Genomic DNA, 25,339 nt, shown 5'->3' on the forward strand with positions numbered 1-25,339 from the left:
TTCTGTATGGAACGGAGACCTGGACAATTAACATGAAGCACATTAAAAAATTACAAGCTCTAGAGATGGACTTCTGGAGAAGATCGGCAAGAATCTCCAGGAAAGAAAAGATAAGGAACACCGAAATAATGAGGAGAATGGAAATAAAAGAAAGAATATATGACGTAATGGATAGGAAGAAATTACAGTGGTACGGGCATGTACGACGAATGGAGAAAACCAGAACACCAAAACTGATATTGGAGTGGGAACTGGAGGGGAGAAGAAGAAGAGGATGACCTATGACCACCTGGCTCCAAAATGTACAGCACACAATGAGGAGAATGGGCGCAGAGGAAGAGGATACACAAGATTGAAACACCTGGAGGAATATTTTGAAAATATAGTTTAAGAACTGTATTGTTTGTATTGTAATTTACAAGTAAATTATTATGTTGGAGATAAGCCTCTGTAATGAGGAAAAGCTCAAAATAATAATAATAAAATTATTTTACATTTGAAATTCACATTTTTTTGTTGCTTTTTTATCATTTCACAAGTCTATTTTGTTAAATGAAAAATAATAACTAGTCATTATTATGCTACATAATCATTACAATAATGATTATCCTCAACGAAATACTTAAAACAATTTTTTTTATGCCTTGCACACAAAATGAGCAGTATTTCTTCACATAATATGCATGGCAGGTGAAATTCGGCAGGATTCTCAAGCTGTGGCAGGGAAACCTCTAAATATAGTGATTTGTACCAGGAACATTTCAAATACAATGGATAACCTTGGCAAAGAGAATTGATTATGTACTAGTAACTGCAGCTTGATTATATTGTTTCTGAACTGGAAACTGACTTCAAAATCACTCAGCATACCTAGATCTGAAAATTCTTCTCATAAATTTCTTCCAATATTGAAAGCCATATACACCCAATGGCTGTACCTATCCTATCAAGCCCTTTGGGATCACCAGACTAAGAACTTTCTTAGCCTCAGTTATGATGCTCAAAACTGTTCTTTCACAATGATCACCACAAGAATCTAACCAAGGCACAGATTTTTTCCTGCATTGGAGATGAGGTGTGTGTGTGTGTGTGTGTGAGAGAGAGAGAGAGAGAGAGAGAGATACTTGAATCTTCAGACCAAACTCTCCATTGCTTTCTTTTAAAACCATGAAAGAGGGGAGGGGGCAGGAGATGTCACAAGGAAAACACATTTAGAGCATCATACCTGAAGACAGAACTTTTTAATCTGGTGATCCCAAAAGGCTCAATGGAATAGGTACAGCTTTTGATGCATATGGCTTTCAATGCTGGAAGAATTTTGTTAGCAGATTTTCGGATCTAGTTCTCAATAGTTATGATATCAGTTTCCATTTGAGAAACAATAGAATCATGCTGCAGTCACTAGAACATAATCAATTCTTTTCAACAACATTTTCCAATGTACCAAAATATACCTGAAGCAAATCAGGATACTTGGAGGATCGTTCACCACAATTTGAGAATCCTGCTGGATTTAGTTTTATACTGTGTCATCCACCATGTTTATTATGTGACAGAAATTTGTTCTTTTTATCTGCATGGCGTAAAAAAATGTTATGTTTTAAACAATATTACGAAAAGAAAGTTGCAACTCACTACATAGTGGAGATGCTGAGTCGCAGATAGGCACAACAAAAAGACTGTCACAAATAAAGCTTTAGGCCATTAACGCCTTTGTCAACAATAAATCACACACACACACACACACACACACACACACACACACACACACACACAAAATGCAACTCTCAAACACGACTGCAGTCTCAGACAAATGAATTTGTGTGTGTGTGGGTGTGGGTGTGTGTGTGTGTGTGTGTGTGTGTGTGTGTGTCCCCTCTATTGTTGACAAAGGCCTTAATGGCCGAAACTTTATTTGTGAGAGTCTTTTTGTTATGTCTATCTGTGACTCAGCGTCTCCGCTGTATGGCAAGTAGCAACCTTCCTTTTCATAATATTGTTACATCCCATCCTGGATTTTGAATGAGTTGGTTATTAGTTACTGTTAACAAAATACTCACGTGAAATGATAAACTAAAATACAAAAAACATGAATTTAAAACATAAAATAACAATTTAAAAAATGAAAAAGTAAGTAAAACAAATAATCAGAATAATAATGAATGTTTAAATATTTTAATTACGTATGTGAAAATACTATGATACCACAGGGTGTACAACTTAATTTCCAAAAATGGATTTCAGAAACCAGTTTCATTACACATGAACTGAGGTGGCGTGAACGCTTCTTTAAGTTATGTTGTAACTAAATTTTAATTTTTTTTATAATTTGTTAATGATGGCGGGTTAGGTTGCAAAATTGTAAGTAATTATAAAAGTTGATTATACAGTTTTCAAGAATGTTAATTACAATTCCAATTTTTCTATGAAACACTTATTTACACATCATGGTTTCAAAGATATTCCCCCTAAACCTAATATGCCAAATTACCTTTTGGGGTGTTTTGTACCCCTTAGAATTTAAACTGTATTATTTGGACACCTCTTGATACCCAGCAAGTTTCGTCAAGATCATTTACTTACACCTGGGAATGTTCCAGTTTTAGTTGTATCTCCACAATTGTTTTCTCCCTTGTTTCTTCTTGTTTTGTAGCATTTTCACTTCACTTACATAAAAATGCAGAACAAAAGTGTCTCCCTTATTAGTTAATGATCGACTGTGTAGCACTTTGTCAAAACAAGCAATATGGAAAATACAAAACCAAGAGAAAGGGGTGATGTTTTATACCAATAACCGGACTAATCTCTTAGAGGGAGTATTTGTCAAAACAAAAAAGATAAATTTTGCAAAAACAGTTCAGAAAAATTGTAAAAAATCACTTGAAATTTAGTTGAGTAAATCAAGAAAAAAGCACTAATTTAAATAATATATCAACTCGTGCATAAACAACACTCAACATTGGTATGATAAACAAAAATCACTTTACAGAGGCACAGACACATGGCCTGTACTGTAGATACACTGATACATCAAAACATTACAACTGCCTGCTTAATAGTGTGTTGGTCCATATTTAGAATGCAGTACAGCATTGCTTCTATATAACATGGATTCGACAAGTCATTAGCACAATGTAGTATCTAGCATCAGATGTCTATATCAAGGTCACCCAGTTCCTGAAAATTACAGGCTGGTGGTTTGGAGGTAAGAAACTTGATGGCCGATATTGTCCCACATGTGTTCCACCGGATCAGATCAGGTGAAATTCGGAGGCAAAGGAATCAATGTTGAGTTCACTAGCATGCTCCTCAAACCAATGTTACATGATTCTGGGCTTGTGGCATCGACAGTTATGTTACTGTTGCTGCTGTCGAGGAAGACATCACTCTCGAAGGGATTCAAGTGTTCCGCAACAATGTACAATAGGCCACAGCTGTAAGGTAACTTTGATAATTACCACAGGTCCCATGGCATAGTGGATTTTTCGAGCAGTCATTCACCTCAATGACAGTATATATGGACCACTGACTTGGTGTATCAAGAAAAATGACTCATCTGACCAGGTGTCACTTTTCATTTCTCCACGGTCCAATCTCGATCATCCCATGGTCACTGCACTCATTGGATCAACAAGAGAATATGTAGGGGCTATCTGCTATGGTGAACTGAACTGTATGTGGAGGTGTAGACATCTAACACATTGTTGCTTACTCATGGTACCCCATTCTTCAACAACTTTCTATAGATGCTCATGACAGAAACAAGCATATAGCTTCACTTTTTCGGAGGCGCTCATTTCCAGGTGGTGAACTACAACAATATGCCCTCTATCAAGGGCAATTATACCAGTGGATTTCCCAGTTTGTGGCCTGTATTGTAGCTAGAATGATTCCCCATATATAGCTTATATAGCTTACTTGCTTTTTCTGCATCACTTGCCTGCAGCCTCACAAGATAGCAGTTGATTTCACGGTAGGCGGTAGTCATAATCCAGAATGAGATTTTCACTCTGCAGCGGAGTGTGCGCTGATATGAAACTTCCTGGCAGATTAAAACTGTGTGCCCGACCGAGACTCGAACTCGGGACCTTTGCCTTTCGCGGGCAAGTGCTCTACCAACTGAGCTACCGAAGCACGACTCACGACCGGTACTCACAGCTTTACTTCTGCCAGTACCTCGTCTCCTACCTTCCAAACTTTTCAGAAGCTCTCCTGCGAACCTTGCAGAACTAGCACTCCTGAAAGAAAGGATATTGCGGAGACATGGCTTAGCCACAGCCTGGGGGATTTTTCCAGAATGAGATTTTCACTCTGCAGCGGAGTGTGCGCCGATATGAAACTTCCTGGCAGATTAAAACTGTGTGCCCGACCGAGACTCGAACTCGGGACCTTTGCCTTTCGCGGGCAAGTGCTCTACCAACTGAGCTACCGAAGCACGACTCACGACCGGTACTCACAGCTTTACTTCTGCCAGTACCTCGTCTCCTACCTTCCAAACTTTTCAGAAGCTCTCCTGCGAACCTTGCAGAACTAGCACTCCTGAAAGAAAGGATATTGCGGAGACATGGCTTAGCCACAGCCTCAGTTGGTAGAGCACTTGCCCGCGAAAGGCAAAGGTCCCGAGTTCGAGTCTCGGTCGGGCACACAGTTTTAATCTGCCAGGAAGTTTCATATCAGCGCACACTCCGCTGCAGAGTGAAAATCTCATTCTGGAAACATCCCCCAGGCTGTGGCTAAGCCATGTCTCCGCAATATCCTTTCTTTCAGGAGTGCTAGTTCTGCAAGGTTCGCAGGAGAGCTTCTGAAAAGTTTGGAAGGTAGGAGACGAGGTACTGGCAGAAGTAAAGCTGTGAGTACCGGTCGTGAGTCATGCTTCGGTAGCTCAGTTGGTAGAGCACTTGCCCGCGAAAGGCAAAGGTCCCGAGTTCGAGTCTCGGTCGGGCACACAGTTTTAATCTGCCAGGAAGTTTCATGGTAGTCATAATGTTTGTCTCATCAGTGTATGATGCAGCTAAGGTGATCATACTATGGCATACAACAGTAGGAACATACTCACTTCTTCCAGAGCTTAGGCTTACTAATATACCCTCAGTGCATCTGATCTTCACATCACAGATTGCTCATTACTGGATATGTGACTTTCTTCGTCTTTCTGGTCTTAATCTCATCAACTGAAGGTTGTTTTTCTCTTTTTTCACAATGTAACTTTAATCCCTTGGTCTAAGCAAAATTTCAGCTACATCCTACCTCCGTTTCAACCTTCCCATTTATCAATCGTCCTTACACCTCTTAAACTTCTCACATTTCCACTCCTTTCTTTCAACTGTTTTTTTATCACTTTTATGTTCTGTAACTAGCTGTATATCTTCTTGTCAATGCCATTTTACTGGATATCAGGAAGACAATAATTTGTTGGATGGCACTGCTCCTTTTCTTTCTGCCACAAACTTTCTGAATAACTTATCCTTCCAATAACTCAATCCATCGCACTTTCCTTTGTTTACAGAAAAAACTTTGGGCTGAGCAAAAATAAGGCTTTGTCAGTTTTTTGTGTACTCTAATTTACCATAGTACAACCAATCACTTCAGTATGCACAGCTATTTAGCACACTTTCATGACTACTTATCCATATCTCTTTTTCTTGCAATACGCAAATCTTCTAATTGTTCCTTTTATTGTTGAAATTTATCTATTTTCGTCTGAGTTTGAAGTTCAGATGAAGAATGAAAGGAGGGACAGAAATTTTACCTACTGGAAAATTAATAAAAGCAGAAATAATTTGCCACACAAGTGACAGCAAGCTTCATAAAAAGCAAATGTTAATAATCTATCACTATGCTTATAATACCATATATATATTTGCTGTATGTTATCTTAACAAATTCACACATGATCCACATAATGACAGTGTAAAAAAAGTGTGACAATCAGAAAGCTACCTTCTGAATAAGTTTCTTTCTCTTCTCTCTCACTTTCTGGTCTTTAGCTTCACGGAGAGCTTGCCGCTGCTTATCTGTCAGTTTATTCTGGTAGTGTGTGTACTCTTCTGCATACTCCATCATCTCTTCATGGAATTTGCGTTGCAAGGAGTCACGCACACCTTGATCGGCTTTTTCCCATTCAGCAGCAACCATCTTCACTATATCTAAATTTGAAAAATATGTGGTTGTAAACAACATCCCACCAATCACAATTATTTTCACTCATGTGAATGTATGCAGCAAGCACTAATTAGTGTACAAAATTATTCCTATGTACATTTCAGAGTCCTTCAAAAATTTCAATTGGGCATTAAAGAGGTAAAGTGCCTACTGAGCCCAAAGTAAGTGGTCAGTGGTATCTAGGAATTCAGAGATGAAGCTGGTCTAACTGTTACAATGCTTTTACCTTTCTTACACCTCTTAATGAAACAACTCAGCTAGTTAACAGCAAACCTGCGATTTAATTTAGGATTCAAACCACTGTGCATCGTGGGACATTTGACATACATAAAGTATTGCCTGAGAATAATATCACAACAAATGTCAGAAAAATTTCTTCATGCCAGCCAGTACCACCACCTTGAAGTCTTCTATTTCCATAATGAATTTACATTTAAGATACTTAAGGCCATACAAGGAATTATATGACAATTTTATATTTTACCTTTGTAAATGGACTCTTAACACTGAATGTAAACTACGTTACTGTATGTTATCTTTCTTCACATGTGGCAATAATGTATTGTTAAACAAAAGTAAAATAAAACCAATCTTTTGTCTGTTTATCGACAGTATACTCACGTGTGATGTTGAAGTATATCCCTGCAATGCTTTTATTTATAGACTACTGTATCCTTGGAAAATTTGCCTTGTGATAAACCACATTGTGTGCTAAAGAAATCTTTTTCTTTAATGAGTGGCACGCAAAACAATGAACTCAATAACTCCATGTACTTCTAGAGATATACTACAGAAATGTCCAATTATTTTCACAACATATGCATACTTCACATCAAGTATGAACAACATGCCTACATTTAACATTACCCCAGTAAGACTCCCTCAGAACAAGTGAGGTGGGACAAGAAATAGTTGAGTGTGGTAATATAATTCAATGCAGTGACTATTAATGAAGCCATACTACACATTCAGAAGGGGCCATTCCCAATGCCAATTCTGGCTTATAACAAACTTCCACTGTGTAAGTTCTTAAGTCTATGTCATTGTGATTATCCTGATGTTGATCTTCAACTCATTAACTACGAGGGCTATCCATAAAGCACATTACGTTTTGGAATTAAAAATAAATAAAATATTGGAAAATTTTTTTATTATATACAGATGAAAGCCACACTTAAATACTACTTTTCTACATAGTTGCCATTTAAATTAAGGCACTTCTCGTAGCGATGGACGAGCTTGGAAATTTCTTCGTCGTAAAATTTGGCCGCCTGCGCCTTCAACCACGTGGTTACCTCTTTTGGGACAGAAAAGGTGTGATTTTTATGGATTTCCTGGAAAGAGGCACTACAATAAACTCTCAACAGGTGTTTCTGCCTATGAGCTATTCCTTAATAACCTCTTCAAGAAGCCACAAGGTGGAGCCTGCAATGAACAGCTTGGAAGAGAATGCGTAAAACCTGGAGACAACTGTGCTGTGAAGATCTCAAGATATACACTGGGTGAAGTAAGAATTTGCTTTGCCTTCTTAAAACATGTGGAGAATACCTCAAACATTTTATGGCCTCAAATGAAATGCAAATGGATATTTAATTTTTAAAAATGAATGGCTACATGTTGCAGAACTCTGACACATTATTCAGAGTACAACTGCTTTTATAAATCAAATGTTACTTCAGTTTTAGTTATCTGTGTCATCAGCCAAATTATGCAAATCATTGTGTGGATATTGCACTGTCATGTTAGCTGCACCAACACATTGCTTAAAGCTGACATTTTAGTCAGTCATTTATGCTTGGATAATTCACACTAATCATACAATATAGGTCTGACATAAAAGTTTTCCAATGTAAAAAACTGTACTGGAGAAACTAACATTTCGGCCATGGTTATAGTGGCCTTCTTCTGGGTCTACTGATGTGCTTTAACTATGAGGAGTCACTTATATTTTGTCATTGCCAGTCACTGAGCATGACGTTCCATCATAATTTTAAAAGATCAAACTTTTGATTGGTCATTTGAGGCATAAGGAGTGAGAACTTTATTATAATAGGTTGACACAGTGGACGGATTGTGGATCTGCCAAGGCATATCATTTCTTGCTTTGTTTGCTACGATTGGTGCCCATTGGTGAATGGGGCGGGGGGGTCCTGTTTTCCACCTGCTGGATGCAATCACATGGAAGCAGTTACTCACCAGTAGTGTTCGTGTTACTTGTATCTGGTGCAACATGTTGGATGCTGATGGCTGGCAACCAGGATGGGACAAACTTGTATCCATTCTCTCTGTTCACTGTGTGGTGTTTTACTATTTCTATGGCTTCTCTAATTTTGCATTTCGTCAAAGCCGGGTGCTTAGCCAGTATGCAGGTTTAACAAGCGATACCATCAAGTAACTGCTGCTGGGTGACCTGCATCCAGCAAGAGGAACATAGGAGCTCATGCTTCATTCACCAATGAGCAACAATCACAACAAACAATGCAAGAAGTGCAAGAAGCAAATCAACAACAGCAGATGCCCACTCCCTCCATCATTTCAATCTATTACAGTGAAGTTCTCACTCCTTCTGCCTCAAGTGACCAAGCAAAACTTTGATTTTTTAAAATTATGACGTAACGTCATGCTCAGCGAGCAGTATAAGTATCTCCTCACAGTTAAAGTGCCCATCAGTAGACCCAGAAGATCACTGTAAGCATGGCTGACTTGGTTTTGGCAGTATAGTTTTTTACATTATGATGCAGTACAATACTCAGAAAATGTTTAAGTAAACTGACTCTGGCTGCAGAAGCCTATGCAGTTAAACAATATAGGTTTGTTGAAGCTTGAAAATCAACTGACTATGTGTTAGTAGTTTCTAATGATGTCTCCAGCATTATAAGAGACATGTCAGGCACAGAAACATGACATAGAACACAGCCTAATGACCATAAAATAGTGATCACCAACGTTTATGTTAATATTTTTCTTGTGCTCCTGAAGTGAAACCACCAAAAACATTGACAACAATACGGTGGTGGCTCATTTTATATGCCAGCTGTGAGAACACGATCATCAGACAGATAACATTATACACTAATGAGCACAATTCTTCAGAAATGGTTGAACTCTTGTTTGAATTCACAGACTTCAATGTCTATGTTGTTTGTTGTTTGTTGTTGTTGTTGATATTATTATTATTTCTTTCCTTTCTCAGACGTTATGTCTGGTTAAAAATGGAAAGTGACTCGGACCTTGATCAAGCATGACTTCCTTTTAACTGTACAGTATATGTTACATTGCATTTAGGAACTTTCGGGTAATTGAACATGTATCAATAATTACAGATTTCTGTAGTTGTATGTATACGTTTAGATGTAGCTGTATTGCGTTGATGTACTGGTGCATATTGTGTGGTATGACTCCTGTAGTTGATAGTATAATTGGTATAATGTTAACTTTATCCTGATGCCACATGTCTTTGACTTCCTCAGCCAGTTGGATGTATTTTTCAATTTTTTCTCCTGTTTTCTTCTGTATATTTGTTGTATTGGGTATGGATATTGCGATTAGTTGTGTTAATTCCTTCTTTTTATTGGTGAGTATGATGTCAGGTTTGTTATGTGTTGTTGTTTTATCTGTTATAATGGTTCTGTTCCAGTATAATTTGTATTCATCATTCTCCAGTACATTTTGTGGTGCACACTTGTATGGAGGAATGTGTTGTTTTATTAGTTTATGTTGTATGGCAAGTTGTTGATGTATTATTTTTGCTACATTGTCATGTCTTCTGGTGTATTCTGTATTTGCTAGTATTGTACATCCGCTTGTGATGTGATCTACTGTTTCTATTTGTTGTTTGCAAAGTCTGCATTTATCTGTTGTGGTATTGGGATCTTTAATAATATGCTTGCTGTAATATCTGGTGTTTATTGTTTGATACTGTATTACAATCATGAATCCTTCCGTCTCACTGTATATATTGCCTTTTCTTAGCCATATGTTGGATGCGTCTTGATAGATGTGTGGCTGTGTTAGATGATACGTGTGCCTGCCATGTAATGTTTTCTTTTTCCAATTTACTTTCTTTGTATCTGTTGATGTTATGTGATCTAAAAGATTGTAGAAGTGGTTATGAAATTGCAATGGTGTAGCCGATGTATTTATATGAGTGATTGCTTTGTGTATTTTGCTAGTTTCTGCTCGTTCTATAAAGAATTTTCTTAAATTGTCTACCTGTCCATGTAGGTTTTTTTTATGTCGATAAATCCCCTTCCTCCTTCCTTTCTGCTTAATGTGAATCTTTCTGTTACTGAATGTATGTGATGTATTCTATATTTGTGGCATTGTGATCGTGTAAGTGTATTGAGTGCTTCTAGGTCTGTGTTACTCCATTTCACTATTCCAAATGAATAGGTCAATATTGGTATAGCATAAGTATTTATAGCTTTTGTCTTGTTTCTTGCTGTAAATTCTGTTTTCAGTATTTTTGTTAGTCTTTGTCTATATTTTTGTTTTAGTTCTTCTTTAATATTTGTATTATCTATTTCCATTTTTTGTATGTATCCTAGATATTTATAGGCATCTGTTTTTTCCATCGCTTCTATGCAGTCACTGTGGTTATCCAATATGTAATCTTCTTGTTTAATGTGTTTTCCCTTGACTATGCTATTTTTCTTACATTTGTCTGTTCCAAAAGCCATATTTATATCATTGCTGAATACTTCTGTTATCTTTAGTAATTGGTTGAGTTGTTGATTTGTTGCTGCCAGTAGTTTTAGATCATCCATGAATAGTAAATGTGTGATTTTGTGTTGGTATGTTCCAGTAATGTTATATCCATAATTTGTATTATTTAGAATGTTGGATAGTGGGTTCAGAGCAAGGCAGAACCAGAAAGGGCTTAATGAATGAGTCTCCTTGGTATATCCCACGTTTGATCTGTATTAGCCATGATGTGATATTATTTGAATTTGTTTGGATATTAAGTGTGGTTTTCCAATTTTTCATTACTATGTTTAGGAACTGTATCAATTTAGGATCTACTTTGTATATTTCCAATATTTGTAGTAACCATGAATGGGGTACACTATCAAAAGCTTTTTGGTAATCAATGTATGTGTAGTGTAGTGACCTTTGTTTAGTTTTAGCTTGATATGTCATCTCTGCATCTATTATCAGTTGCTCTTTACATCCTCGTGCTCCTTTGCAGCAGCCTTTTTGTTCTTCATTTATAATTTTGTTCTGTGTTGTGTGTGTCATTAATTTCTGTGTAATGATTGAAGTTAATATTTTGTATATTGTTGGTAGGCTGTTATGGGGCGATATTTTGCTGGGTTTGCTGTGTCTGCTTGATCTTTAGGTTTCAGATAAGTTATTCCTTGTGTAAGTGTATCAGAGAATGTGTATGGGTCTGCAATGTAACTGTTAAATAATTTAGTTAGATGTGAATGTGTTGAGATGAACTTCTTCAGCCAGAAATTTACTATTTTATCTTTTCCAGGGGCTTTCCAATTGTGCGTAGAATTAATTGCTCGGGTGACTTCATATTGCAAAATCATCACTTCAGGCACTTGTGGTTTTGTATGTGTCTGTTTCTGCTTGTATCCACCATGCATGTCTGTTATGTTGTACCGGGTTTGAACATATGTTGCTCCAGAAGTGTTCCATGTCTGTTATGTTTGGTGGATTGTCTATTTTGATGTGTGTGTTATCTATCGTCTGGTAAAATTTCTTTTGGTTTTTGTTGAATGTTTAGTATTGTTACCTTCTATTTTCACTTTTTTTGTATCTTCTGAGTCGTTTGGCCAATGCTTGTAATTTCTGCTTCTTTTCATCTAATTGCTCTATCGCTTCTTGTTGTGAGATTTTACCTACCGTATTTACCCGAATCTAAGCCGCACTCGAATCTAAGCCGCACCTGAAAAATGAGACTCGAAACAAAGGAAAAAAAGATTTCCCGAATCTAAGCCGCTCCTGAAATTTGAGACTCAAAATTTAAGGGGAGAGAAAAGTTTTAGGCCGCACCTCCAAATCGAAACAAAGTTCACGTGCTTCGTCTGGTTTGAATCGATTGCTTATTTTGTTTGATCTGGTAAGTGCCGTTTTCTCTGTTATAGGTGTTTACGTCACTCTAAGCTGAAAATGCATCACTGTAGTGTGCCATGTATTGTTTGTCGCATTCTGATAGTGCGTGTTTACGGCCTGTCGCCGTTCGCGGCATGGCTTGCTTTTGTGCGCGCTACCGCCGCTTACAACTAAAAAGAGGCGAATCGTCTCATTAGCGAAGCAATGTCAAGAGACTGCTATTTGTTGTTACTTACACTGCTGCTTTCTTTGAGAATGATCAACAAGAACCAAATAATAGGCTGCGTATGATAGAACATGTTCTGAACGAGAGTTAGGCGAAAATTTTTCTCCGTTTGAAAATCTTTGCGGCCGCTTTAGTACATCAAATTCTGCACAGAAATTAGTCATCTTAGATTTAAAAATCTAGTCAGTTGCCGTGGTTCATTTCTGACTGTATCACTATTAGGCTAAGAATAATACGAATATAAACATAACACGATAAGTGTATTCTTCCGCGTTTGATGTTGTCTCACTCTAGTTTCGTAGTTTATTAGGCAGACAGGATTTAAATGAGATAGCAACAAACACGGAAGAACACATGGCAAAATGTTTATATTCGTATTATTCTTATGGTGAATGGTGAAGAGAATACTGCTTGTGATTCACATTTCATCAGGTTACTATTAGCAACCATCTCTTCTCACAGGTAGGAAAAAATTCAGAACGTAGAGTTGGCCATATTGAAAAACATCCCAAACAGTCTTGCCAGTCGGATGTTCGTAGTACATTGAAATTCTAATACATTCGAAGATGAACAATACGGAACTTGTATTTACTTCGTTGGATAATGTATGAAAATGCAGTGGTCGAAACTCGGGGCGGAGAAAAAAAGCTCGTCTTCCACCTTTTTTTTGTAATTTATTTACTGACGCAGAGGTTTTGGCGCCAGTATTTATCTTTGTGCCTACAAAGCATGTCTGTGTAGCGCTACATATATTCGACGGCAGAAGTTAGTTGTGGCGGCACCTACCAACATTTTTCAGAACTTCCGCTTGCTTTGCACTCGATTCTAAGCCGCAGGCGGTTTTTTGGATTACAAAAAAGTGCGGCTTAGATTCGAGTAAATACGGTAACCTTTTTCGTTTTTTGTCTGATATTTCATTTCTTATAAATTGTGTTAGCTGTCCGATGTCTTTTCTCAGTTTTTCTATTCTGATCTGAAGCTTGTGTTGCCGTGCTGGTTTTGTGGGTTTCTTCTGTGTGTTGGTTGGTTCTGATCTGTGCCTAGTGTGTATATTTAGTGTAGTGAGTGCTCCTATATAAACCAGTAGTTGTAACTCTTCCATAGTTGTATTTTCATTTATTTTGTTGTGTATGATTGTGTTGATAGTTGTTATTGTTGTTTCGACTTGTGGGTTATTTGGTGGTCTATGCAAGAATGGTCTAATGTCTGTATTTGTGTCTTTGTACTCTATATATGTCAGGTGAAATTTTTCTTCTATATCTAACATGTGTGTCACTTTGTGTTCTATTTGTGCTTGTTCTGGTGGCTGTCTTAAGATTTCATTTTCCTCTGATTGTTTAACTGATGTTTGTTTGCTCTGGAATGTTTGAGTCCATTACTGTATTTTCTTCTTCTTCTGATTGCACATTATTTTGTTCCAGTACTTGTTGTTTGATGTTTTCTAATTCTGACTGGGGTATCCTGTTATTTTTGATTATTACACGGGTCTGATCAGCTAGTCGTCATTCTGTTAAAAATTTTAATTCTGGGTATCTGGTAATAAATGTTGTGTATACTTGTGATCTGTATCCAGTTGTGCTGGTTCCTAAGTTTGTTGCTTGGTAATAACAGAACATGAGGTGTCGGTTAACTTCATCTGACCATCGCATCCTCCGTCTTTGTTTTCCTTCTAGAGTAGTTGCAGGAAGCATATCCTGCAAAACACCTCTATCTGGATTTAAATAATTTTCCGTGTGGCTAGCAGTGTCGTTACCACTGTGGACGGGCATAGGGTTCAAGTGTCGTCCCCGACCATGACAGCGCTTGTCCGAGGCTTCATTAGTTCTGTCCTGAACCAACTAATCACACTAAAAGGGGGTTTAGCCCTATTAGTGGTTTGTTCTCTTCGTCGCCTTTTATGACTGGCAGAACATACCGGAGGCCTCCATTATTATTATTATTATTATTATTATTATTATTATTATTTACTTTCATTACTGAGTTTTAGACTAATTTGTTGAATGTTTAGGCATTAAGCTGGCAGAAAGAGTTCCATAATTTTATTGGCACAGTAAAATATTAATCTGAAATGTTAATCTCGCAATTCAAATTGCCATAGATATGTTCGTGGTACTGAAAGAAGTAGGCAACTGAAAGTTACTAAGAATTACAATGGCTTCAAGTTAAGTGGCAGAAGACAAAAGAAAGATCTGAAAATTCATATATAAAAAGTCATCAAGAAGACTGAATAAATCTCCCTACAAATCACATATTAATGACAACAGAAAGAGGAAATGTAATTAAAGCTCTTTATATAATCAAATGGCAGACAGGCTCTCACAAACTAGACTTGGAAATTATAGATGAGCTTTACACTATACACCGATCATCAACAAAAGGCCAAGATGCTATGCTTTTGTACAACGAGCTTCTTCAGAGTTACCAAACTATCAGCAATAACCAGATACCATGGTAAAGAATCTGGGGAGCCCCTGTAAGAATTTTCCAGGCTGCCCAAACATATATTGCCAGATAAGAGGGTTCACTGTGGTTTTTCCTAGCCAAGATGCAAGTTTATAATGTAACTGTATAGATAAAAAACAATCAACCGCAGCAGCAGAAAAAATACATAAAGGTTAAAGAAATCTGCAAGCTTTCGGAGACATCGGCTTCTCCTGCTGGCAGAAAGGTTGAAGGGGAAGGAATAGGAATGAAAGAGAAAGGAGTAATGAGGTTTAGGAAATGGGAAGGATTCAGAAAAGTCACCCAAAACCCTGTGTCAGGGGAGAATTACTGGACGGGATGAGAAGGTCTTTCCTATAAGGTATAAGAAACAAACTGATAATTTTGGAGTCAGCATGATGTTGGGGGAATGTTATGATGGCAGCAAGGCCATGTTAGTATATATGAAGGTGGCATCAAACAACGAGCACTGAGACACTTTCTATACCATCTGGATTCCTCCCCCCTTCCTTCCGAACCAACACCAGCTTTTCTCACTTGTGTAAGTGTAAAACACAAACAAGCTTAGAAATGGGGGCCAAGTTCACTCATTGCCACAGATTAACAACGTCATCAGCACAAGGAAATTTCTGAAGTACGCAATATGTTTGATTCTATTCAGTTGCCAGCAGTCAGTTGTCTGTTGGTGTGACAATCTTGTGAGTTACAATGAATCCATGACGTGCTGCCTAATATTTGTCTAGTGACTTCAATGATGGGGTGCAGGACAGCCTGACACACTCCACTGCCATGGAATACCGCTGCTTTCTACTTTGCTGCCTCTGATGTGAAGATCAGAGTGTCTTCGACCAGCATCCTACTGGGGGTCCATCTAGGGTGACCTGGTAGCTGCTGGCCACACACATAGCCTGGGAGAAATGGTTCAAATGGCTCTGAGCACTATGCGACTCAACTTCTGAGGTCATCAGTCGCCTAGAACTTGGAACTAATTAAACCTAACTAACCTAAGGACATCACACACATCCATGCCTGAGGCAGGATTCGAACCTGCGACCGGGACTGTAGCGCCTAGAATCGCACGGCTAGCCTGGGAGAGGCACAGTCATGCTGCCCCCCTCGCTGTACCTGTGAGCAGCTACCATAGTGCTCGCCATCTCTCACTGGGAAGCTAGGGTATATTACTGTGCAGCTACCATCATCTGGGGCAGAGCTGTTTGCCACTGACCTGGGTGCAAACTCCAGTGTCTTACAGACCACTTGGGTGAAGCAGCATAACATACCACTGGTGGCCTGACTGCAAAACAATACCTGCAGACTTCCAGTTCACCATCCTGCATGACACCGCCCTGCTGAAGGTGTGGTTTCCAACCTCCCAACATGCAACACACCTGCCACTGAGCTGGACGACTCAGCCTTGGCCACGCACACCATTATGCTGCCTTCGGAGGAGCTATTTGTATTTTAAGTATTCTGAAAATAAATGTATTGGCAGCCAACAATGTGTCACTGGCACACTCAGGTGTTTCAATGGACCACACTCTCGCACTCCCAGCACAGCATCCTGCACCCAAGGAGACCAAAGTTTCCTGGGTCTCCACATTTCCATGCCACTGCACTTTATTTCAGTGCATCCTCCTACTGATCTTATATTTGAACTGTTCTCTCTCCTTCTCCCTCTGTTATATCCTTCTACCCTATTCCTATCCATTAACCCACACTTAACACACCATAGTGTACTACAGCGAATTTCCCCTACCTACACCACAGTCAGCTCACTAGTGTCATATTCTTCTCACCTTCCTTTGCTGTTCCTCCTTTGGCTAGCTACTACACTCCCTTCTATCCATCCGTTCCAATTTCCTTGTTCCTCTCACCCCCTCATCCAACACAACCCTTCATCTCTAGTCAGGCTGCATTGTAAAGACAATGAAGCACTGTATTACCTGTGAAGAAGCTAGGAAAGAACGTTAGGATTTGACATCCCATTGATAACGCTGTCATTAGAGTCAAAGAGCAACTTCAAATAGGACAAAGAAAAAGAAATTGTTCATGACTTATGAATCATTATTTCAGTTGATTTAACACATTTTGGAAATCACTTGAATCCTATATCTGGATCACCACACAAGGTTTTAAACCCACTTCCACTTAAATGTGGGCCCACTGAGCTAACTACTGAGCCACTAAAGGACATTGTCTGAAAGCTAAGCTACTAGTTCATCTTGTTTATGGGCCTGCCTAATGCTCAACAACTCAACTAAATGGTGAGAGATATCTTGGTTATTATACTAAGATACACATATTGCTGAAATATTGGATTTCAGGAGTATAATTAAGTTAGAATGTAGCTGCTCTAATATTAACATTTGTTAGTTTTACAAGATAAAATAATTGCATTTAAAAATATTTTGACTGTACTTGTAGATGCAGACAGAAGTAATTCACAGTGAAGTAGGTAGGAAAACATACTACTATATTTTAAACTTAGTGCCTTTTGGTAGGAAAAAATGGTAGAAACTGCAGCTTGAGAGAAGTAGAGGAGGAAAACTGGGTACACTTCATATGTTGAAAGAGGTCAAATTTATTTATTAAATATGTAGTTTAATAATTGTTTCTACCATACTGACTAACTGTAAATCTCTGTTCAGCATTAAAAATTTTGTAAATATCTTAAGAATACATTGTGTCAAAAAAAAATTGTTGTTGTTGTTGTTGTTGTCTTCCGTCCAAAGACTGGTATGATGCAGCTCTCCATGCTACCCTATCCTGTGTAAGCATCTTCATCTCAAAGGTAACATCCTTCTGAATCTCCTTACTGTATTCATCTCATGGGCCCCTTCTACTATTTTTTAACCCCAACACTTCCCTTCAGTACTAAACTGGTGATCCTTTGATGTCTCAGAATATGCCCTACCAACCGATCCCTTGTTCTATTCAGGTTGTGCCACAAATTTCTTTGTTCTCCAATTCTATTCAGTACTTCCACATTAATTACGTGATCTACCCATCTGATCTTTGGCATTCATCTGTAGAGTCACATTCCAAAAGCTTCCATTCTCTTCTGGTCTAAATTGTTTACCATCCATGTTTCTCTTCCATACATGGCTACACTCCATACAAATACTTTCATAATAGAGTTCCAACACTTAAATCTATTCTTGATGTTAACAAATTTCTCTTTCTTGCCGCCGCCAGTCTAGATTTTATATCCTCTCTACTTCAGCCATCATCAGTTATTTTGCTGCCCAAATAGCAAAATTCGTCTACTACTTTAAGTGTCTCATTCATCATCATCATCATCATCATCATCATTTAAGACTGATTCTGCCTTTCAGCATTCAGTCTCGAGCATAACCACTCTTATACAGTTCCTCCATGATCCCCTATTCAGTGCTAACATTGGTGCCTCTTCTGATGTTATACCTATTACTTCAAAATCATTCTTAACCGCATCCAGGTACCTTCTCCTCGGTCTGCCCCGACTCCTCCTACCCTCTACTGCTGAATCATTGAGTCTCTTGGGTAACCTTGCTTCTCCCATGCGTGTAACATGACCCCACCATCCAAGCCTGTTCGCCCTGACTGCTACATCTATAGAGTTCATTCCCAGTTTTTCTTTGATTTCCTCATTGTGGACACCCTCCTGCCATTGTTCCCATCTACTAGTACCTGCAATCATCCTAGCTACTTTCATATCCGTAACCTCAACCTTGTTGATAAGGTAACCTGAATCCACCCAGCTTTCGCTCCCATACAACAAAGTTGGTCGAAAGATTGAACGGTGCACAGATAACTTAGTCTTGGTACTGACTTCCTTCTTGCAGAAGAGAGTAGATCGTAGCTGAGCGCTCACTGCATTAGCTTTGCTACACCTCGCTTCCAGTTCTTTCACTATGTTGCCATCCTGTGAGAATATGCATCCTAAGTACTTGAAACCGTCCACCTGTTCTAAATTTGTTCCTCCTATTTGGCACTCAATCCGTTTATATTTCTTTCCCACTGACGTTACTTTTGTTTTGGAGATGCTAATCTTCATACCATAGTCCTTACATTTCTGATCTAGCTCTGAAATGTTACTTTGCAAACTTTCAATCGAATCTGCCATCACAACTAAGTCATCCGCATATGCAAGACTGCTTATTTTGTGTTCACATATCTTAATCTCACCCAGCCAGTCTATTGTTTTCAACATATGATCCATAAATAATATGAACAACAGTGGAGACAGGTTGCAGCCTTGTCTTACCCCTGAAACTACTCTGAACCATGAACTCAATTTACCGCCAACTCTAAATGCTGCCTGACTATCCATGTAAAGACCTTTAATTGCTTGCAAAAGTTTGCCTCCTATTCCATAATCTTGTAGAACAGACAATAACTTCCTCCTAGGAACCCGGTCATATGCCTTTTCTAGATCTATAAAGCATAGATACAATTCCCTGTTCCACTCATAACACTTGTCCATTATTTGCCGTAAGCTAAAGATCTGGTCCTGACAACCTCTAAGAGGCCTAAACCCACACTGATTTTCATCCAACTGGTCCTCAACTAATACTCACACTTTCCTTTCAACAATACCTGAGAAGATTTTACCCACAACGCTGATTAAAGAGATACCTCTGTAGTTGTTACAATCTTTTCTGTTTCCATGTTTAAAGATTGGTGTGATTACTGCTTTTGTCCAGTCTGATGGAACCTGTCCCGACTCCCAGGCCAATTCAATTATCCTGTGTAGCCATTTAAGACCTGACATTCCACTGTATTTGATGAGTTCCGACTTAATTTCATCCACCCCAGCCGCTTTATTGCACTGCAATCTATTGACCATTTTTTCCACTTCCTCAAATGTGATCCTATTTCCATCATCATTCCTATCCCATTCTACCTCGAAATCTGAAACATTACTGATCGCATTTTCACCTACGTCGAGCAACAATTCAAAATACTCCCTCCATCTGCCCAAGGCATCCACAGGATTCACCAGCAGTTTTCCTGACCTGTCCAAAATACTTGTCATTTCCTTCTTACCTCCCTTTCGAAGACTGCTAATTACAATCCAGAATGGTTTTCCAGCAGCTTGACCCATAGTCTCCAACCTGTTTCCAAAGTCTTCCCACGATTTCTTCTTGGATGCTGCAATTATCTGTTTGGCTTTGTTTCTTTCTTCAACATAACTTTCTCTGTCTACCTGGGTTCTGGTATGTAGCCATTTTTGATACGCCTTCTTTTTCCTTTTACAGGCTGCCTTGACTGTATCATTCCACCAAGCTGTTTGCTTCATCCTACTTTTACACACTACTGTTCCAAGACATTCTTTAGCCACTTCTAGTACTGTGTCCCTGCACCTTGTCCATTCCTTTTCCAATGACTGTAATTGACTAGATTCAACTAACTGGTACCTTTCTGAGATCGCTGTTATGTACTTGTGCCTGATTTCCTTATCCTGAAGTTTCTCCACTCTTATCCTCCTACATATGGACCTGACCTCCTGCACTTTCGGCCTCACAATCCCAATTTCACTGCAGATTAAATAATGATCAGTGTCATCAAAGAATCCCCTGAGTACACGTGTGTCCCTCACAGCCTTCCTGAATTCCTGATCTGTTATTATATAGTCAATGACAGATCTGGTTCCCCTGCCTTCCCAAGTATACCGGTGAATGTTCTTATGTTTAAAAAAGGAGTTTGTGATTACTAAGCCCATACTGGCACAGAAATCCAAGAGTTGTTTCCCGTTCCTGTTGGCCTCCGTATCCTCTCCAAATTTACCCATAACCTTTTCATACCCTTCTCTTCGATTTCCAATCCTGGCGTTAAAATCACCCATGAGCAGAACACTGTCCTTGTCCTTTACTCTAACAACTACATCACTGAGTGCCTCATAAAAACTACCCATCTTATCTTGATCTGTCCCTTCACAAAGCAAATATACTGACACAATCCTAATTTTCTTGCTAGACACTGTCAAATCTATCCACATCAGTCGTTCGTTTACATACCTTATTGCAACTACACTGGGTTCCATTTCTTTCCTGATGTAAAGCCCTACACCCCATTGTGCTATTCCTGCTTTGACTCCTGACAGGTAGACCTTGTATTCTCCCACTTCCTCTTCTTTCTCACCCCTTACCCGAATGTCACTAACAGCTAAAACGTCCAGCCCCATCTTACTTGCAGCCTCTGCCAGCTCTACCTTCTTCCCCGAGTAGCCCCCATTGATATTAATAGCTCCCCATCTCATTACCATTTGTTTGCCAAGTCGTATCTTAGGAGTCCCTGGTTTGTCAGTTAGAGGTGGGACTCTGTCACCTCCAAAGGTCCGAGGCATTTTGCTCTGATTGTTGCCAGCATCATATTTAAAGTACCAGGGAAGCAGGTTGCTAGCCTTACTTGCCCCGAGTCCCATTGGGTTTTACCCCTAACGGCTGAGGGACTAACCGGTGCATTTGGTAGTCTTTGCCGTATGAGCACAAAGGTGACCAGACCACGACTCAGAATATGTCCGAGATGTCCAGCCTTATTCCAAAGTAACTGGTATCCCGACTGTCGGGACCACTTACTTGGCCACTCATACGTTGCCCGTGGTTCATGAACTAGGACATGACTACAGGAACCCACACCATGAACCATGTCTCATTTCCTAATCTAATTCCTTCAGGGTCACCTGCTTTAATTCAACTATATTATGTTATCCTTGTTTAGCTTTTGTTGATGTTCATCTTATATCCTCCTTTCAAGACCCAGTCCATTCCATTTAACTGCTCTTCTAAGTCCTCTGCTGTCTCCGAGAGAATTACAATGTTGTCAGCTAATCTCAAAGTTTTTGTTTCTTACCCCTACACTTTAATTCCTACTTCAAAGCTTTCTTTAGTTTCCTTTACTGCTTGCTCGATGTACAGATTGAATAACCTCGGGGAGAGGCTCACTTCCTTCTCAATCACTGCTTCCCTTTCTATTGCCGTATAGTTTCTGTACATGTTGTAAATAGCCTTTTCCTCCCTGTATTATACCCCTGCTACCTCAAAATTTCAAATATATATTTCTCTCAGTCTACAAATGCTATAAACGTAGGTTTACCTTTCCTCAATCTATGTTCTATGAGAAGTCATGGGGTCAGTATTGGCTCATATGTTCCAACATTTCTCTGGAATCCAAACTCATCTACCACAAGGTCAGCTTCTACCAGATTTTTCATTCTTCTGTAAAGAATGTATGTTAGCATTTTGCAACCATTACCTACTAAATTAATAGGCCAGTAAAATTCACAACTGTCAGCATCTGCTTTCTTTGGAATTATTACATTCTTTTTGAAATCTGAAGATATTGTGCCTGTTTCATACATCTTGCTCACCAGATGCAAGAGTTTTGTCATGGCTGGCTCTTCCAGCTATCTGAATAATTTCTTTTTTTTCATCATACAGTCCTCCAATCCCTCATCACCTGTGGAGCTAGTTGGCATATAAACTTACACTACTGTGGTAGGTATGGGCTTCCTTTCTGTCTTGGCTACAATAATGTGTTCACTATGCTGTTCATAGTAGTTTACCCACAGTCCTATTTTCTTATTCGTCATTAAACCTACATCTGCATTACACCTACATGACTTTGCATTTATAACCCTGTATTCACTAACCAGAAGTCCTGTTCCTCTTACCTCCGAACTTTACTAGTTCCCACGATATCTAACTTTAACCTATCCATTTCCCTTTTTAAATTTTCTAATCTACATGCCTAATTAAACAATCACACATTCCATGCTCCAATCCATAGAATTCCAGTTTTCCTGATAATGACATCTCCTCAGTGGTTCCCACAGGAGAGTTGAATGGGGAACTATTTTACCTCTGGAACATTTTGCCCTAGAGGATGCCATCATTGTTTAACCACAGAGTACTGCTCCAGTCACTCAGAAAAAATTACAGCTGTGTTTCCCCTTGCTTTCAGCCATTCACAGTCCCAGCACAGCAAGGCTGTTTTGGTTGATGTTACAAGGCCAGATCAGTCAATCATCCAGACTGTTGCCCCTGCAACTATGGAATAGGCTTCTGCCCCTCTTTAGGAACCACACGCTTGTCTGGCCTCTCAACAGATATCCCTTCGTTATCGTTGCAATTATGGTAAAGCTACTTGTATCACTGAGTCAAGCAAGCCTCTCCACCAACGGATAAGGTCCATGGTTCAATGGGACAGGGGGAGGGTTGGACAGGAAGGGGGGAAGGGGGAGAGGGGAGGGGAGGCACGAGGGGGTAAGGGGGAGAGGGGGAAGGAGGAGGGTGAGAGGGGGAGGGAGTGAGGGGGAGGGGGAGAGGGAGGGGGTGAGGGGGAGGGGGTGAGGGTGAGAGGGGGAGGGGGTGAGGGTGAGGGTGAGAGGGGGAGGGGGAGAGGGGGAGGGTGAGAGGGGGAGGGGGGAGAGAGGGGGAGGGGGAGGGGCAGAGGGGGAGGGGGATAGGGGGAAGTGAATGTGCGGGCACAGGGGTAGGGGTGTAGGAGAAAAATAGGGGTATAAAAACAAAAAACGTTTTTATTTTCAAAGTTAGAAGTTCACACCATTTTTTATTCATTCAGTGCTAAATAATGTCCTCAAGATAGTGACCGTCAGCAGCAATACACTTTTAGAGACTATCTCTGAAGTTTTGAACAGCTCAATAAGGGGTATGGTGTTCACTTGTTCAATAATCTGCTTCCTTACCTCTGGTAGGCAGTTTAAAAACCTTTTCTTTCAGATATCCGATCGAAAGAGGTTACAAATGCTCAAATATGGTGAGATCGCAGGTCACTTCACATCAACCCTTAAAAGAGAACAGGCATCCCTGAAACATGTCTCTCAAAACACTAAATGAAATTCAGGCTGTGTGAGCTGTAGCTCCATCTTGTTGGCACCACAAGTCTCTTAATCTCTCTTCTATAATGATCTCTTCCATTATAGGCTGCAGAAAATTTTGCAACAGTGAAACGTAATGTCTGGAGTCCATGGTCATAGTTAAACACCTTCCTCCCCAAAGATATGCCACACCACACCTTTAGCTTATGGGAATGTAGAGGTCTTTTGTCAATAATTTGTGGGTTACTTTCAGCCCAGATGCAAAAATTTTGTTTATTCTCTAACTCACTAAGGAGAAAATTTGCCTTGTTCCTATTGAAGAACGCTGCCTCTGGAGGGATTTCTGCAAGCATTTGCGCACATAGGTTTGGGTATAGTCTGCTGCACTCAATTCTTAGACCATAACTGTATTGAAAGGATGAAAATTCAAATACAAAATGTAAAATCCTCTTCAAACTGAGATCTAAAATGTCCAGTGCAACAGCATGCCTCTGAGCAGAACATCTTAGTGTGCTACTAGTTTCCTCCAACTTATTATGCAACAGCCTCCCCCAAGGTCATTATGAACTGTCCAATAGCACCTTTTTTATATGCATCCGTGTATTTCCCATATGATTCAGTACTTCCTAGGGCCTTTTATGTGTATTTTTATGGGTATCGTTCAGTTCAGTTTGCCTGAAAACCTATTCTTCTTTGACATATAGAATATTCTGGAATGATGTACATTCTTATGATTGTTAATAGATTGTTGTCATTAGCAAAAGTATGTACATAAGCCAAATTAAATATCAGATCATGAAACTGAAGTAATAAATTTTTAGCAACAAATATTAAGAGGCTGTGGAAATGTTAGCATAAATAACTAACGCCTCTACTTACCATAATTGCAATTTGTAAATTTGCTAACACAAAAACCTCATTACGATCCAAATGAAAATAACAATTATTATCCAGCATCGTAATTTCATTTGTTATTCATTTTTATGTAATTCATGGTAATTAATGATGCCTGTAAATTACGCAGATATTTACCTCTTGTTAGTTACACCACCCAAATTTACGAAAATCTGATATTTGAGAAAACGTGTGTACTTAATTTATGTAATCTGGCAAAGCACGACATGTATAATTCGAACAAATGTTAGCAATAAATTAATTACGAAATTAAAGTAAAATCAAAATAATTGTTGAAATCAAAGTGTGAATTAATTTTCACACACAAAACCAAGATGATGATAAAAATATTGTGCTATTTGACATATTTTATAACCTGTACAACTGTAACAGCAGTTAGTTTAGATGAAATTGTTTTTAATTGTAAGTTACATTTTGTAACAAATTAACAATGGTAGCAAATGTTAAACTTGTATTTAAAGTGACACAGCAAAGCTGCACAGGTAGTCAGTCAAGTTTTGTTTACTTCAGGAGTCAGTTTGGATTAGCTCAGTTTCATAAATTGTTTTGCACTTATGTCAGTTCTGTCAATCAGCTACTGTCAATAAATAATTTGTCAAGCTTGAAATTTTCGTGATGTTCTCATTATTCGCAGCATCCACAACATCAATGAACCACAGGTCAACACAAGTTAAGTGGTAACATTTAAAGATTGTTACAAACTGTCGAAC

General features: G+C 39.0%; 1 protein-coding gene across 3 annotated transcripts in view; it reads right to left on the minus strand.

Annotated features, from left to right (window-relative positions):
* The window catches only part of LOC126161872 (transcription factor A, mitochondrial), a 114,394-nt gene that overhangs the window by 69,027 nt on the left and 20,028 nt on the right, over positions 1-25,339 (minus strand). For all 3 annotated transcript variants that reach the window (XM_049918000.1, XM_049917999.1, XM_049918001.1), the window contains exon 3: positions 5,941-6,146. In XM_049918000.1, coding sequence (XP_049773957.1) covers positions 5,941-6,146 — 206 coding nt within the window. The remainder of the gene's footprint in view (positions 1-5,940; positions 6,147-25,339) is intronic.

The sequence above is a fragment of the Schistocerca cancellata genome, chromosome 2 (genome assembly GCF_023864275.1).
Source record: "Schistocerca cancellata isolate TAMUIC-IGC-003103 chromosome 2, iqSchCanc2.1, whole genome shotgun sequence".
Classification (NCBI taxonomy): domain Eukaryota; kingdom Metazoa; phylum Arthropoda; class Insecta; order Orthoptera; family Acrididae; genus Schistocerca; species Schistocerca cancellata.